Here is a 17,376-nt window from a genome sequence, read left to right as displayed (position 1 = left end):
AATTTCATACAATATTTTTAATAATTGTGTGGCTTAAAACAAAGTTTGAGTACATACATGAAATTAATTTATGTTTGATTTACATCTTAAACACAAAGACTGAAGGTAATTTTATAAAATTTTTAATAATTTTGTGCCTTAAACACAGTTTGCGTACATTGAACCATCAAAAAGCAAAAGTTTCAGTATTTCAGTCATGCTAAAAAAAATCCTTATTTCGAAATATTTGGATATGGGAGACTTAACCTGTATATGTGAAGTTCCAGCTCCCTTAAATTAAAAATGTCTTCCTTATTTAGGGGTCTAGTTACTAAGCAGTGTTAGGAGACAGAGTGAAAAGTGATAAGGTGCCAGCCAATCAGCTCCTAACTGCCATCTCACAGGCTGCGTTTGAAAAATGACAGTTGGGAACTGATTGCCTGGCACCTTATCACTTTTCACTCTGTCTCCTAACACTGCTTAGTAAATTGACCCCTTCGTCATTTATCCATTAATTTTATCTGTCAGGTACAAACCGAATAGGCAGCCACTTTGACGGCTGAACCAATGTTCAGCTTATCACCTTACCAGAACTAGTGACATCACAGAGTCGGCATGAGGTACAAAGTGTATGTCAGTAGTTCCTAAATCAATGACTGTATACCTGCATATCTGCATAACCTCTAATCCTTAAGCAGCTCACTTACTAGTCAGGTGTTGTTTCCCTTTAAAAAAAAAAAGTATTATGACATCACAGTTTGTGATGTCATTATTGCTATATAGACTCCCCTCCCGGACAGAGGTCCCTGATTTGCAATGAGGAGGACACAGACCACGTTTGTATGGATCATATACTGTGAGTATTCTAATAACCTTTGACTCTCTCTGCAAGTAACATAATTTTATATTTATTTTGTAAAATGTAACCAGCAAAATCCCTCATGTTTCTGTACATAGGGCCTGATATGTACGTTCGCCTGAGGAAGAACGCACATCTCTGATGTTTAGGGGTCGGATCCTGCGATCTCGCTTGCAGACCCCACAAGCCACAACATGATTGACATGGGGGCGGAGCTGGGGCGTGGCTGGCTGCTGTTTCTGGCCTTGTCTCCTGTTTTCTGGGACGGACAAGGCCAGGGTCTGCGTCGGCAGATGCAGATTCCTGGCCTCTTGCGTGACCAGGCACTGGCCATGATGGTTCCGATGGTGATCCCAGCCTGCAACGTCGGTCACAGTGCTGGGATCGCAAATGCAGCAAGGAGCTGTCTGCCACCACCTTCTGCATTTGCATCTGAGATGGACGGATTTGCACAGACACTTGTGTGCAGCTGTGTAACTCCGTCCATCTCCGAATCAGGCCCATATACACCACCTATCCCTGGGAAAAAAACATGTTTAAGTCTGTCTTCCATAACTGCTATTAAACTGGACTCTGTGAATTTAGGCCAGAAAGTAGACCCCCCCCCCCCTAAAGATGTCAAGACATGGGGGATCACCATGGGCACCTCTGTTATTGCCTGCTGAAGGGAGTCAGGGTTTTCAAATAGCCCCAGCAGGTGCATAAATGTGCCTGTGAACAATAGGTGAAGAAGAGCATTTATCTTTTTTTTTTTTTTTTTTTAAACTATGGCCATAAAATTTGGGGTACATGAAAAAGGGTGCAAGCATATCTTTAAGTCCCTAAAATGATTTTTTTTAAATTCTTCAAAAACGCACCTGTCTCTACTACCCGCATTCTTTAAAACACCTGCACATACTTAGGAACCCCTTAGGAATCAATTATGCTAGGTTAGAAGTTTGTTCCCCTATTTATTTATTTTTACCCCAAAATTCAAGACCTTTTTTTGGGGTGTCCTGAGGATTTTTAATATTTATTTTTTTTTACACAGATTACTTTTATAGGACACTCCCAGGGGTGCAGGCTATTTTTTTTTTAAGTCTGCACCCCTAAACCCAAATTCTGCACTTTTTTTCGCCATGTAAAAAACATGGTGAAAAGTTATCCCTGTTTTTTAACAAAGACTTTTCAAACCAGCGAAAAATGTCTTTGAAATTGAATACAGGGATAATTGAAACAGGCGAAAATGACGTCATCGGCTTTTCGCAGCCAAATTGAATACCCCCCATACTTGGCTACTAGAAAAGGTGGTTTACACACTGCAGCCAAGCCATGCGTGGGCCTCATAGGCCCTGTCTGCAAATTCCCCTTTTCTTCTTCCTACTCTACTCCTCTTTTAGGGGCTCAATCAGATTTGGGAGCAAAGCAAAAAGGGAGTAACTTTACACATGGGCAAACAACGCTGCAGTGCAGTGAGTGCAAATATAGATTCACTTTTACATGCAGGGTAACTGGTTTTGCATATCCAATAAATACTGGACAGCTTTATTTGTACACTGCAATTTATGTGTATGTTGTAGAAACTGTACATAACACATGTATATGACACATTTTTGTACACACACACAGCGTCAGACTGGGGCATGAAGGGCCCACAGGGGGAATGCAATGGTAGGGGCCCACTGAAGGAAAGTGATGCAAAGTTGAAAGGAGTGTGACCAGCCATTTTAAAGGATGTGGCAGAAAGCATTGCAATGCCCGCCATATTATACAGATAGCATCGTAGTGACCACCATATAATTCAGGGAGTGTTGTAATGCCCGTCATATAATACAGGGAGCATAGCAGTGACCACCGTATAATACAGGGAGCGTCCGAGGGTGACAACCGGGTGTGGTCTGCACCCCCCTCATGATGCTGCCACCCACCGCTGCCTCCCGGTTCCCAGTCACAGAGCATACTTTACTCGATGGCTGTAGAGAAGAGAAGCTACCTGGCATATACACAAGAAGGACGCCTCCCTTTATTACATTACCCCGGTGGCTGTAAAGATGAGCAGTCGCTGGTTATACGCAGGAGCAGAGCGGCTCCTTCATTACACATCCCCAGCTACTACTCCTCTCTGCAGCCATCGGGTAGGGGGTGCACCAGGCAGGTCGATCACTGCACCTAGCAGTGATCGGCAGACACTGGGGTGGGAGTCATGGGTGCAGATGGGACGGGAGGTCTGAGTCTGGTGGCTGCTAGAAGATGATAGTCCAGCAGCCGCCCACAGGGCATTTCTGACTAATCTCATCAGATGCGACCAAGTTAGGGAAAGCCCAGCCTGGCTTGGGTGCATCTAATGCGACCATGCCAGCTATTATAATGTGATAATTAAAAAAAAGTAATTTTGGGATGTTTCTTTTAAAAATTACTTATACTATAGTTTTAATAAAAACTCTGGGAGGGGGCATCCAGGTTAGTGCTGCAGGAGGTGACAATGGTAAGCGGTGCGGGGGAGTAGTGGCGCGATTACGGCGTTGGCCCTGCTATACAATACCGATATTACAGACGTAAAGCAGGGGCAGGGCTACAATTAAGCGATTCAGCGTGAATCTGGTTACTGGCTCCCCGGACCCCCATTTTCACTCGTTGAGTGGCCGGCTGCAAGTAGGGTGGGAGTGATTTTTCGCGGGTGGTGGCTGGATCGGGAGACTTGCCCTCTCTTGCAGACAGCCAGGAGCAACACACGATTTCTGGGAGCCTCCCAGCCATTCCGGGTAGAGTCGTCAAGTATGTCCTTCAATACCCATTACAGTCTGCATTCTATCCTGTGTGCCTATTACTGCTCTCATACATCAGTGTTGAACTCCAGCTACATCCACAGACACCTGTGTGCAGTACCTATCTCTACCAGCAGTTTACATTTATCATACATTTGCACATATTAGTAGTGTGAATTCCACAGACTGACTTGAATTCTATTGTGTCACTGACACTTCTACTGTTCCTCACTCCAGTTCCTACCAGACTTGCCAGTGGTTTCAGGACCCGATTCAGCAGCGATCGCAAATGCACCTTTGTACACAGATCGAGCAATTGTCAGCCATTGCACATGAGTATAACACGTACTACTCGTGCGCTGTGATCGAACTGCGATTACGCGCGCACAGAGGAATCCATCGCAGAGTGAGTGACAGGCTGTGAGCATTTGGGGGTGGTGACGAGGGAGTGGTCGAAAAAACACAGGCATGTCTGTCTCTATGAAGGCCATTTCATGGGCGTGCATAAATTAGTCACTGCAATTGTATACGCAGCATGAAAGCTCTCTGCATGTGACGAGACGCAATATCTGTGGCTGGTTAGACTTGGTGTAAATGCTGCGTAACTGGCCGATGTGCGTTGACGGTACCGATGTTTATGCAGAAGAGCGAGGTTGGACAGATATGAGAAGGCAGCAGTGGGCGTCTTTATGCCGGCTGTGCTATGGCAGCATTTGCATATTTTCACAGCTTCGTTCCATGCGAAATCGCAGCTGCAATCATATTAGCGATCACTACTGAATCAGTCCCTCAGTCCTGGTTCCCAGTCCTGTGCCCACAACAAACACAGAATCTGGCAGCCAATCCGAGCCTGCGCACAGACACAAATACTAAATATTGATACTTGGCTTAAATACTACTTTTGAATTACATTTGATGTCTTTGTATTTACAGTCCTTGCAATTCTTCCATCACTACATGGCCAACTTGACGATGATCTGGATGTACGTAATTCTTGTTTATTCACATATTAAAATATTTATTAGTTTTGTGATATGTGGTTCAAAATGTAATTCAAAGTTTTGATATAACAAGCTATATACAGTAGAAACTACGTTAGTCATTAGTGCTCATATACAGTGATTACTATTAGCTGTAACTGTAATTATACATTAAAATACATTGAAATATAGAATGTGACGGCAGATGAACCCTAATAGGATTAGGGTACTAGGGTTAGGGGATAGAGTATTACAGTTAGTATAGGGGTTTGGGTAAAGGGTATTAGGGATATGGTATGGTTGGTTTAGCAGTTTCTGTTAGCGGTTAGGGTATTATAATTACTTTTATTACAGGGATGCTGTGGCACATACCCTGAATCCGGTACAATCATGGTAAATCTGGGACCCATAACATCCCTACCCTTAACCTCACCTAGAGCCCTAAACTAACCCTAATACCGTATTGTACCGGATTCAGCACCTGGTAATAAAAGTAATCATAAATAGTAGAAAGCAAAGTGGTTGCTCATTGCAGTGTCCAAGCAGGGAAGTCAGTAAGGAGTGTTCCGGATATGCAGGCAGTAGCTGATAGTGGTGGAGAATCAGCAATCTCACAATAGTCTGTTGTAAGCATTCCATAGATAGATAGATAGACAGAAACATATAACCCGGATGCACATGTGTTACATGGTCAGCGCACGCGAGACAGATGTATGCACATGTGATGCAAGGGTAGTTCCAGTCCAGAGCATGTGAGACGGATGCATGCACATGTGACACGTGGTCAGTGCATGTATTACTGCCCAGCATCACCTCCCATATGTCCTCCACATTACTCCCACATCCCGGCGCCCATCCGCATGCACACCCAGCACCACCTCCCATCCACACTGGGTGCAACTCTCAGCATCTGCCACCACTGTGCCATCACCACCTCCCACACATTGGATTTCAGAGAGAGGTAATGGGGAGATTTATCAAAGCCTAGACAGAGACAAAGCACCAACCAATCAGCTCCCAACAATCATTGGACTCGATTCAATAGCCCTGGGAGGGAGCTCCTGGAGCTCTTCAATTCACCATGCTGTTTGGTCCGACTAATTGATTTCTTCTTGCACCCCCCTGATTAAAGAGAAATTGTCAAAAGTGCTGGCTGCGCGTTTGTTTTCCTGCTTAGCACGGCGCTAACAGCTGCATTTCCGGCACTTTAGTCGGAGAGGGACAGTTCTCTTGACTAATACCCATGGCAAAAGTCAGACTAAACAGCACGGGATGAATTGGATAGTTCAGGGAGCTCTCTCCCGGGGCTATACAGCATCACGCTGAATTGAGTTAAACCTAATACTTCATTTTGCCACCAAAATATAAACAACAGATATATTATTATTATACTTATTTTTAAAATCACTAATTAATGCTGACCCAGCTATAGAGCTGTTTTTTTCACTATACTGTACACATTTTTCTGGTGCTGTGTAATAATGTATAAGTGCATGAGTTGATTATTATGTAGATTTGCCTCATGAATTCTTACATCATGACCAATTCAAATTTGTATAGTTGTATCACTGTTTAATACTTATATCTTTTTAAAATTTAGCTTGGAATACAGGTCATCAGCAACAATGGAGAGATCACTGACGTCTCCAAAGGCTTTGAAGAGGCCTTGGCCCACAGCGTCAGTGTGGAAGAGGCCGGGGCCCCCAGCGCCATACTGGGAGAGGCCAGGAGCCCCAGTGCAATATTGGGAGAAGCCAGGGCCCCCAGCGCCATACTGGCAGAGGCCAGGAGCCCCAGTGCAATACTGGGAAAAGCCAGGGCCCCTAGTGCCAGACTGGGAGAGGCCAGGGCCTCCAGTTCCAGACTGGGAGAGGCCAGGGCCCCCAGCGCCAGACTGGGAGAGGCCAGGGTCCCCTGTGACAGACTTTGAGAGGCCAGGGCCCCCAGCGTCAGACTGGGAGAGGACAGGGCCCCCAGTGCCAGATTGGGAGAGGTCAGGGCCCCAAACACCAGACTGGGAGAGGCCAGGGCCCCCAGCAACACCATGGCTAACTTTGCAGAGGGCAGCACCCCCAGAACCACCACAGCAGACGCCAGTGCCCCCAGAACCACCACAGCAGAGGCCAGTGCCCCAAAAACCACTGTGGCCGAGACAAGCTCCCCAAGTACCACTGTGGGAGAGCCCAGGACCCCCAGCACTACTGTGACAGTGGTCAGCACCAGTGTGGGACAGTCCACCATCTTGAAAGCTGGTAGTGATCCAAGTACCATCGAGGGAGAGGCCAGTTCCCCCGGCATCACGATTTGGGTGTATGTGCTGCAAGTAATTACCATCGTTGAGTCCATTTTAATCGGTGGGTTAATAGTGCTATGCCGTCGCATAAGACAACAAACATGCAATAGCACTAACCTAGAATGCAAGGACAATCATGCATGCATTCCATGAGTGTGGCCCCATTATCAACTGTGAGGCCAACGCCCCCAGAAACACTTGAGAGGCCTGCGCCCCAGCCCCATCGCAGAGGCTGGCGCCACCAGCACCATCAGAGAGGCCGGAGCCCCCAGCACCATCGGAGAGGCCGGCGCCCCCACAGCACTATCTAAAAGGCCGGCGCCCCCAGCATCATCTGAGAGGCCGGCGCTCCCAGCACCGTCTCAAAAAGCTGGCGCCCCCAACACCGTATGAGAAGCTGGCACCCCCAGCACCATCTGAGAGGCCGGCAAACCCAGCACCATCTGAGAGGCCGGCGCCCCCAGCACCGCCTAAGAGGCCGGCGCTCCCAGCACTGTCTCAAAAGCCCGGCGCCCCCAACACCGCCTGAGAAGCTGGCGTCCCCAGCACTGTCCGAGAGGCCGGTGCCCCCAGCAACATCTGAGAGGCTAGTGCCTACTACACCATCTGTGGCTGGCGCCCCCAGCACCATCTGAGAGGCCGATGTCCCCCAGAACCAACTGAGAGGCCGGCGTCCCCCAGAACCAACTGAGAGACTGGCACCTCCAGCAACGTCTGAGAGGCCCACGCCCCCAGCACCGTTACAAAAGGCCGGCACCCCCAACACCGTCTGATAAGCTGGCACCCCTAGCACCATCTGGAAAGGCTGGTGTCCCAGCACCAACTGAGAGGCAAGCTCCCCCAGCACCATCTGAGAGGCTGGCACCCCCAGGACCATCTGAGAGGCTGGCGCCCCCAGCGCCATCTGAGAGGCAAGTACACCCAGCATAATCTGAGAGGCCGGATAGAGGCCGGTGTCCCCCAGAACCAACTGAGAGGCCGCCGCCCCCAGCACTGTCTGAGAGGCTGGCGCTCCCAGCACTGTCTCAAAAGGCCAGCACCCCCAACACCGTCTGAGAAGCTGGCTCCCCCAGCACCATCTCAAAAGACTGGCGTCCCAGCACCATCTGAGAGGCCGGCACCCCCAGCACCATCTGAGAGGCTGGCGCCTCCAACACCATCTGAGGGGCCGGCGTCCCCCAGAACCAACTGAGAGGCCGGCGTCCCCCAGAACCAACTGAGAGGCCGGCGTCTCCCAGAACCAACTGAGAGGCGGGCATCCTCCAGAACCAACTGAGAGGCTGGAGCCCCTAGCACCGTCTCTTAAGGCCTGTGCCCCCCACACCATCTGAGAATCTGGCACCCAAAGCACCATCTCAAAAGGTTGATGTCCCAGTACCATCTGAGAGGCAAGCGCCCCCAGCTACATCTCAGAGGCCGGCGCACCCAGCACCATCTGAGAGGCTGGCACCTCCAGCACCATCACAAAAGGCAGGCGCCTTCAACACCGTCTAAGAAGCTGGCACCCCCAGCACCATCTCAAAAGGCCGGCATCCCAGCACCATCTGAGAGGCAAGCGCCCCCAGCACCATCTGAGAGGCTGGCGCCCCCAGCACCATCTGAGAGGCCGGCGTCCCCAAGAACCAACTGAGAGGCAGGCATCCCCCAGAACCAACTGAGAGATCAGCGCCACCAGCACCATCTGGGAGGCCGGCACCCCCAGCACCATCTAAGAGTAACAGTAAATTATAATAGTTATTATAATCCCCCCAGTCAGTTTTGATAAAGTACTAATTTAATGGCACAATTTCTCTGCAACCAACTTCAGTTGAAATAAAAGTTTACCCCTTTTTTGGAAAATCTATGCCCTTGTGTTATTATTTCAGCTATACTGTAGGCTTCATTATGTTAAGTACCATTGTCTACAAAGGCACATACTGCTAGAGGTTTATGAGATAAAGAGGGACAAAGAAAAATTTAAAATTTCAGATAACAACAAAAATTGAGAGAAGGAAATTTAGAAAAACTGTAAAAGTAACATATTTGACCTGTGTTAACAGCAATTATTGGTTCCATTATGCACTATCCATTCTTGCTCTTGATTTTCCCATCTATTTCTATAATCAGATACTGACTCCTTTGTCACAATGCACATTTTCTGCCTAAAAAAACCCCCAAACAACATAAACCAACTAAAAAAAATGTACAAAGGATTTACGTCATAAAGTCACAGCTTGTGTTGATTAAGGGGGTCATTCAGACCCACTCGTGAGCGGCAGTACGCTCGCAAGTGGGTCGATGTTCCCCACTGCGCATGCGCACGACGGAGGGAGCTCCGTCGTGCGCATGCGCGAGACCCGGCAAGCGACGGGCTTTCCATCGCTCGGGGTCTCGCACCAAAGGGGGCGTGCTGTCAATTAACATCAGTGGGCGTGCCGGGGGTGTGCCTGCCAGACGGAGGCGTTCCCATGGGGATGCCTACCGTCAGAAGCTGGCCCCACTGACATCACTAGTGATGTCAGTGGGAGTGATTTTGGCTCTGATAGAGCCAAAATCACTCCAGGGCTTGTGACTGGGAAACCCGACCGCAGGGTTTCCCTCGCAAGTCCGATGGTCGCGATGGTCTTGACCACCGCGACCATCTTTTTGGACGCTCGTATATGCTGTGGGTGGTGACCCACAGCTATACGAGCGTCCAGGAGGACGCTCCATTTTAATGGAGGAGGGCCCTGATTCAGAGCGAGCGCTCTGGTCAGAGCGTCCGGGTCTGAATCAGGCCCTAAATAAATTAAATAGGAGGCCAAGAATGCATTCCAGGCAATCAACTACAGATCCAACACTATGTAACAAAAATGGGGGTAGACCTACTTCTGTGATGCAACCTGAGTTGTACATAGCCAATCATACCTTAACTGGCATAGTAAAATTGAAGTGCTCCACAACCATCTCTTGCTTGGGAGCAGACGTATGCAGGCCACGGAGGATAGCCAAGGTCACAACCCGAATATCAAGTGCTGTACCAGGGAGAAAACGGGTCACAAACAAAGCCAAGGCCAGGAATGAGCAGCTGTAATCACTGAGAACGCTGGAGTATGGTTTGGAAGCCTACACTCTGGCACCTGTCTAGCGCCCAGGGATCCCCTCTTATAGGAAGGAGATCAATTGTTGTGCCAAAACGTGACTTCATGTTTGGTGCGCCTGTCTCTTTATCTCCTCCTGCAGGTCCACGTGCGCACCCCTTGGGGAGCTACGTCTGCCTGCTCTAGCAGCCTCATCAGTGGCAGCGGGAAGGAGCTGGAGCAAAAACATCAGCAGGGGGTGCCGGGGACTCCTCGCCGCTGGCCAGGACCCCAGTGCTGCCAGGCACGGTCAGTCACGGCCAGTTTCCGGCACACTGTGACATACACAGTGAGTGATTCAGACCACCAGGTGGGCATGCTGTGCACTGTGACTGAGCAGAGAGGGCCGGGATGACTGATAGTGACCTCATCGGCACTGGTTCCCGGTCTGCCCCATCTCGCCTGGCTGCGATTTCCAGACAGAGTTGTCCAGACAAATGCCAGCTAGCCTAGCCGCATCGCCAGCTACCTCACCTTTCAGTCAAACAGACAGCTGCCCTGAGGCCAGGGTCAGAGCATGTGATTGCACGGCTCCTCTAAACCATACTTGCCGACTATCTGGCTGCTCCTTCCGGGAGGGAGCAGCCAGATCGGCAGAACAGGGGGTGTGGCCAGCAAAAGGGGGCGTGGCCGGGCGGGCTGAAGGCCGTTTCCGGGTGTGACAGGGGCGGGCCACGCAATCCCGTCATTTTGGCCCCGCCCCCGCTACACAATGCCGAAATACAGGCGGGGGGGAGACAGGGGATCGGCGGCATGCGGGAGGCTTGCCTGCCTTTCCGGGGGGGCGGGAGCTGCACCCGTTTATCGGGAGGCTCCCGCCCGAATCGGGAGGGTAGGCAACCCTGCTCTAAACAGCAACGTTACTGTGCATGCTTGAGCTGATTTGACACATACGTACTGCCAAAGCAATCCAAATGGATTCCCTTTCACAACCCGGACCTGCTTCCGGGTTATGAACCAGGTGGGAACCAGCACCATCTCTAGATGGTGTACTGTAGGTTCAAACACTAAAGCTTTCAGTTTATGGAAATTGATGAATGATGATCCCCTTACTAGTGTATGGGGACTGTGGACAGCATCAGGGCTGAAAGGTAAGCAGGATATATCAGTTATATCTCCTGCATTACTTATGTAATAAATAGCTTTTTTAATTCTACAAAGTAGGTGAAAATTTATCTCGTCACTGAAAGGGGTTTCACATTGCCAAAATAACCCAGGTTATTCCCAGGTTATTGCCGGTTCGACCCGGGTCGACGTGATTTTAAAAAGCACCAAAATGAATAACCCTGGTCGACCGACCCGGTATTTCAACCCGGGTTAAAAGGATGGTTAAACACGGGCCGGGTTATTTGGCTCTTAAATGGTACAGACACAGGATATTCGACCTGGGTCTGAGAAAATAGTGCTGATTGGCTTTTTCCAGTCAGCTGACCAGCCTGCACACAGAGCACATGTCTCTGTATTTACATTACTGTCCTGCACTGCACACTTTGCACACTTTGGGGAAAAGGCAGCTAATAATAATATATAAACAGCACAGTGTACTATACTGCACTTTACTTTCACTTTGGAGGAATCATGGCACACTGGAGTGATGAAGACGTAATGGAGTTGCTGCAGATCAGGGGTGAGGAAGAAATATGTAAACAGATAACTGGCACGGTCAAGGAAGGCACAAAAGGAGCAATTTCATAAGGTAAACGACCATAATAGAAATCGCAGTGGTGCTGCCCGCATGGACTGGAAGTTCTTTGAGCTGTGTGCCAATGCATTTGGCCATACTGCATTAAGCAGACCTGTGACATAGTCATCTGCACTGCAAGCATTCCCCAGCCCCTCCTTTTCTTTACTGAAAACATCATCATAATTGTGAGCCAATAAAATCCTTTAAAAATTACATCACACTATTTTAACATGGTCAACCCGGGTTGAGTTAAAAGGCACCAAATCTGCAATAACCCGGGAATGTGAAAGGCCCTGACATGGGTCTGACCTGGGTTCAAAACCTGGGTCCGACCCGTGTTTGCAATGTGAAAGGGGTATTACTTTAAGGGCAGCAGCAGTGGGGGTTGTGGCGACACAGGAGGATGTGGTGTGATGCAGGGGACTGTGGTGCATACTTGCCGACATTCAGCTCCCTCCTTCCGGGAGGGAGCTGAATGCCTGCATTGTGTGGGGGGGCGTGGCCGGGCTATGATGCCGTTTGGGGGGCGGGGGCGTGACCGCACGATCGCGTCATCGTGGCCCCGCCCCCTCTTCACAATGCCGGAAAAAGGCATTGTGAAGCAGGGGGCGGAGCCACGATGACGCGATTCACCGCAAATCGCGTCATCGGGCCCCCCGGCAGCGGGGGTTCTTGCTAGTAGCCGGGAGGCTTGCCTGCCTTTCCGGGGGGTCGGGAGCGGCACCCGATATTCGGGAGGCTCCCGACCAAATCGGGAGGGTAGGCAAGCCTGCTGTGGTGACATGGCGTAGGTTGTTATGAGATGGCTTTGGCGAGATTAAATTTCTCACATGCGAAGCCGGGTCGGGTCGTTAGTAATAGAATATGTCACAAACATTATTGTATATTTACATTTTCCACTAGAGGAATTAGAGTGGTAAATATACATTGATATACAATTATATGAAAGGTTATTGTATATAAGATAATTCAAGTAGTTGAAATAAATAAATATTCCAAATGCCTGACACCTCTGATATAAACTTAAAGTGTGTAATAACATTTGTATACACAGTTACAGATGATTATGAAGGATATACATGGAATAAGTAACTATCTTCTTAACTACGTGCACAAATACATGTAAGCAATCAAATGGGGTTGGGTATGGGCAGGGCTGCCATTGGAAATTATGGGGCCCGGGACTGACTAAATAGCAAGGGGCCCCAGACCCCAGCCCCCCCCCTTATTCATACATAAATAAAAAAGACAAATATTATAAACCTCTGACATGCTGCAAAAAAAATGAATACAAGAATCAGACACACTTACCTGAGTTATCTCACTCCTTCTATTCTGTCTTCTCCGACTCCCACGCACCACATACCTCGGCTCCTCTTTCATTCAGCGGCATGACGCCACGTCCCGCCAGCTCACTACAAAAACTTTGTTGCTGCCAATGCAGTAGGTCGGAGCGGGAGGGCCATAGGCGGCTGGGTGTCACTTATTCTATTGTGCGGTGGGGGTGGGTGAGGACGGGCCCACAACAAGGCCTGCCACTCACAATCTTTTAAGTGGACAGTTGTGGGCAGGTGGGCGGTGCTAGGAGTGTGCCGGCCCCCCGAGTGTCCGGCCACGGCATCTGGCCATGGTGTAGGTGGAGAGGGAGGGCAGACCTGTTTCTGTCAGACACTTTTATTGTGCAGTGACAGGTGGTTAGGAGTGGCTAGGTGGCGGAGCCCCGAGTGGCCAGGCCCGGGACTCTAGTCCCTGCAGTCCCCTCCTGATGGTGGCAATGGGTATGGGAGCCCGGCACTCGGGAAAAATCGACAGGGGCATCCCGATGCTGAGAATCCTGACAGGGGCACAGTAAGTACTTTAACCCTTCACTCCCTAACCCTCCCTTCCTGTATCCTAATCCGCCCTAACCCGCACCCTAACCCTCCCGGTTAGTGCCTAAACCTCCCCCTCCCCCTTACTGCCTAAACCTACCCCTCTCCCCTTAATGCTTAACCCTAACAACTAGAGGGTGCCTAACCCTAACAACTAGAGGGTGCCTAACCCTAACCTCCCCCCTCCGGCAGCCTAACCCTAACTCCTCTGTGGTGCCTAAAGCTAACCCTCCCCCCATGACTAACAGGTAACAGCGCCAGTTATACCTACAATCAGGATGCCGGCTGTCGGGATTCCAGTGTCGGCATCTCCACTTATGTCGGGATTCCTGCGTCAGTCTTGTGGCCGCGGATCGGGATTCTGGCACCGGGATTTCGGCAGCCAGCATCCCGATTGTAGGTTTATTAACTACATCCCATTAAATGCATATATACAGATATCAATATATATATCACATATAAAATATAAAAAATATTATAATTATGTAAACAGTTGTACAACCATGCATATATGTTCAGTATGTACATATTTACATGTACGGTTTTGTACATGCAAAACCTTAGTTGCATCATAATTGTGTAAAACGGTGCGCAACCACACATATATGGTATGCATGTACATATTTATTATTTACATATACAGTTTTGAACATGCAAAACTTTAATTGTATCTCTCTAAAATATTATTTGTTGCAGATATACATGTGATATATATGGATATACATTATAAGTAGGGGTGTGCACCGGCCACTTTTCGTGTTTTGTGTTTTGGTTTTGGATCTGGATCTTTCTTCATGTTTTGGATCTGGATTGGTTTTGCCAAAACCACCCTTCGGTGTTTTGGGTTCTGGGTTTTGTGTTTTGGATCTGTATTTTTTTTTTAAAAAGCATAAAAACAGCTAAAATCACAGAATGTGTTGATTTTTCTGCTCCTATGCTATTATTAACCTCAAAAACCTTAATTTCCACTCATTTCCAGTCTATTCTGAACACCTCACACTTCACAATAGTGTTTTTATGTCCAAAAGGTTGCACAGAGGTAGATGGATGACTATGCTAAGCGACACGAGTGGGCGGCACAAACACGTGGCCCATCTAGGAGTGACACTGCAGTGGCAGACAGGATGGCAGTTTGAAAAACTAGGCCCCAAACAGTACATAATTCAAAGAAAAAAAAGAGGTGCAAGATGGAATTGTCCTTGGGCCCTCCCACCCACCCTTATGTTGTATAAACAGGACATGCACACTTTAACAAACCAATCATTTCAGCGCCAGGGTCTGCCACACGACTGTGGCTGAAATTATTGGTTCGTTTGGGCCCCCACAAAACAAGCTGGCAATTAATCTGTCCCTGCACAAACTGGCTCTACGGAGGCAAGATGTCGTCCTCATCCTCATCCACCAATTCCTCACCCTCTTCAGTGTTGTGTACATCCTCATCCTCACAGAGTATTAACTCGTCCCCGCTGGAATCCACCACCACAGGTCCCTCTGTACGTTCTGGAGGCTGGTCTCCCTGGAAGAGTTGATAATTCATTTTTATGAACATCATCTTCTCCACATTTTGTGGAAGCAACCTCCTACGCCTTTCGCTGACAAGGTTCCCGGCTGCACTAAACACTCTTTCGGAGTACACACTGGAGGGGGGGCAACTCAGGTAAAATAGAGCCAGTTTGTACAGGGGCCTCCAAATTGCCTCTTTTTCCTGCCAATACAGGTACGGACTGTCTGACATGCCTACTTGGATGCTGTCACCGATGTAATCCTCCACCATTCTGTCAATGGTGACAGTATCATATGCAGTGACAGTAGACATGTCAGAAATTGTTGCCAGGTCCTTCAGTCCGGACCAGATGTCCAAACTTGGTCCTGCCTGCCCTGCATCACCGCCAGCGGGTTGCTTAGGATACCTAAGTTTTTTCCTGGCAGCCCCAGTTGCGGGAGAAAATGAAGAAGGAGCTGTTGACGTGTCACGTTCCGCTTCAGCTGACAGTGTTTTCACCAGCAGGTCTTTGCACCTCTGCAGGCTTGTGTCGGCCGGAAAGAGAGACACCACATAGGCTTTAAACCTAGGATCGAGCACGGTGGCCAAAATGTAGTGGTCTGATTTCAACAGATTGACCACCCTGGAATCCTGGCAAAGCGAAAGAAGGGCTTCATCCACAAGTCCCACATGCTGAGCGGAATCGCTCTGTCTTAGCTCCACCTTCACTTTCTCCAGCTGCTTCTGCAAAAGCCTGATGAGGGGAATGACCTGACTCAAGCTGGCAGTGTCTGAACTGACTTCACGTGTGGCAAGTTCGAAGGGCTGGAGAACCTTGCACAATACGGAAATCATTCTCCACTGTGCTTGAGTCAGGTGCATACCCCCTCCTTTGCCTATGTCATAGGTGGATGTATAGGCTTGAATGGCCTTTTGCTGCTCCTCCATCCTCTGAAGCATATAGAGGGTTGAGTTCCACCGCGTCACAACCTCTTGCTTCAGATGATGGCGGGGCAGGTTCAAGAGTGTTTGCTGGCGCTCCAGTCTTCGGCACGCAGTCGCTGAATGGCGAAAGTGGGCAGAAATTTTTTGGGCCACCCAAAGCATCTCCTGCACGTCCCTGTCGCTTTTCAGAAAATTCTGCACCACCAAGTTTATTGTGTGAGCAAAACATGGGATGTGCTGGAATTTGCCCAGATGTAATGCCCACACAATATTGGTGGCGTTGTCAGATATCACAAATCCCCAGGAGAGTCTAAGTGGGGTAAGCCACTGGGCGATGATTTCCCTCAGTTTCTCTAAGAGGTTGTCGGCGGTGTGCCTCTTACTGAAACCGGTGATACACAGCGTAGCCTGCCTTGGAACGAGCTGGCGTTTCTGAGATGCTGCTACTGGTGACGCTGCTGCTGTTGCTGCGTAAGGTGATACATCTACCCAGTGGGCTGTCACTGTCATATAGTCCTTAGTCTACCCTGTTCCACTTGTCCACATGTCCGTGGTTAAGTGGACATTGGGTACAACCGCATTTTTCAGGACACTGAGGACACTTTTGTTGACGTTTCTGTACAGTTTCGGTATCGCCTGCCTAGTGAAGTGGAATCTAGACGGGATTTGGAACCGGGGACACACTACCTCCATCAATTGTCTAAATCCCACTGCACTAATGGCGGATACCGGATGCACGTCTAACACCAACATAGCAGTCAAGGCCTCAGTTATACGTTTTGCTTCAGGATGACTGCTGTCGTACTTAAAGGACTGTTGGAGGGTCAATTGTTTAGTAAAAGTAGTGGTGTTCCTACTTCCTCTCTGGGATGATGAACGACTCCCAGCAGCAGCAACAACAGCAGCGGCAGCAGGAGGCATAGCAATGCAGGATCCTCCGGAGGAATCCCGGATAGGAGAGTCAGTCATGCCAGTGACATGGCCTGCAGGACTACTTCCGATCCTGACTAAGGAGGAAATTGACGAGGAGGGAGTTGACGGTGTGGTTTGCAGGCGCTTGGATACAACAGGACAACGGGATTTAGGTGTCCCTGGACTGCTTACGGTCTTAGCCAAAGTTTCTGAACTTGACAGTAACTTATTATGAACGCGCTGCAGGTGCCGTATAAGGGAGGATGTTCCTCGGTGGTTAACGTCCCTACCCCTACTTATTCCACGTTTACATATGGTACATATGGCAAGACAGTTGTTGTCTGGATTTGGATAGAAATATGGCCAGACCAAAGAGGTGGAATGTTTGGTCTTCTGCCCAGGCATGATCGTGATGGGCTTTTTCATCCCACGGACAACAACTGTCTCCCCCGAAGCCTGATTTAAACAAACCACATCACCATCAGAATCCTCCTCGCCAACTTCCTCCTCAGCGCCAACTACACCAGT

General features: G+C 49.1%; 1 protein-coding gene across 1 annotated transcript; it reads left to right on the top strand.

The window, feature by feature from the left end:
- Positions 1–2,786: 2,786 nt before the first annotated feature.
- On the top strand, positions 2,787–7,008 carry LOC148515346 (uncharacterized). The gene is made up of 5 exons (XM_088480114.1): positions 2,787–2,952; positions 4,516–4,578; positions 6,076–6,116; positions 6,163–6,478; positions 6,680–7,008. The coding sequence occupies exons 1-5, from the start codon at positions 2,787–2,789 to the stop codon at positions 7,006–7,008; spliced, it is 915 nt and encodes a 304-aa protein (XP_088336240.1).
- Positions 7,009–17,376: the final 10,368 nt, after the last annotated feature.

The sequence above is a fragment of the Taudactylus pleione genome, unplaced genomic scaffold (assembly GCF_031769625.1).
Source record: "Taudactylus pleione unplaced genomic scaffold, aTauple2 ptg000250l, whole genome shotgun sequence".
NCBI classification, from domain to species: domain Eukaryota; kingdom Metazoa; phylum Chordata; class Amphibia; order Anura; family Myobatrachidae; genus Taudactylus; species Taudactylus pleione.
Note: the sequence above shows the minus strand (reverse complement) of the source record. Positions and strands in the feature narration are given on the sequence as shown.

Excerpts from the sequence above, each read along its gene's own strand:
- LOC148515346 (XM_088480114.1), top strand. The coding sequence starts at position 2,787 with ATGGCTGTAGAGAAGAGAAGCTACCTGGCATATACACAAGAAGGACGC. Across the intron at positions 2,953-4,515 it reads CTCCTCTCTGCAGCCATCGG|TCCTTGCAATTCTTCCATCA; the intron begins GTAGGGGGTGCA and ends TTGTATTTACAG. Across the intron at positions 6,479-6,679 it reads GGGAGAGGCCAGGGTCCCCT|CAGAGGCCAGTGCCCCAAAA; the intron begins GTGACAGACTTT and ends GAACCACCACAG.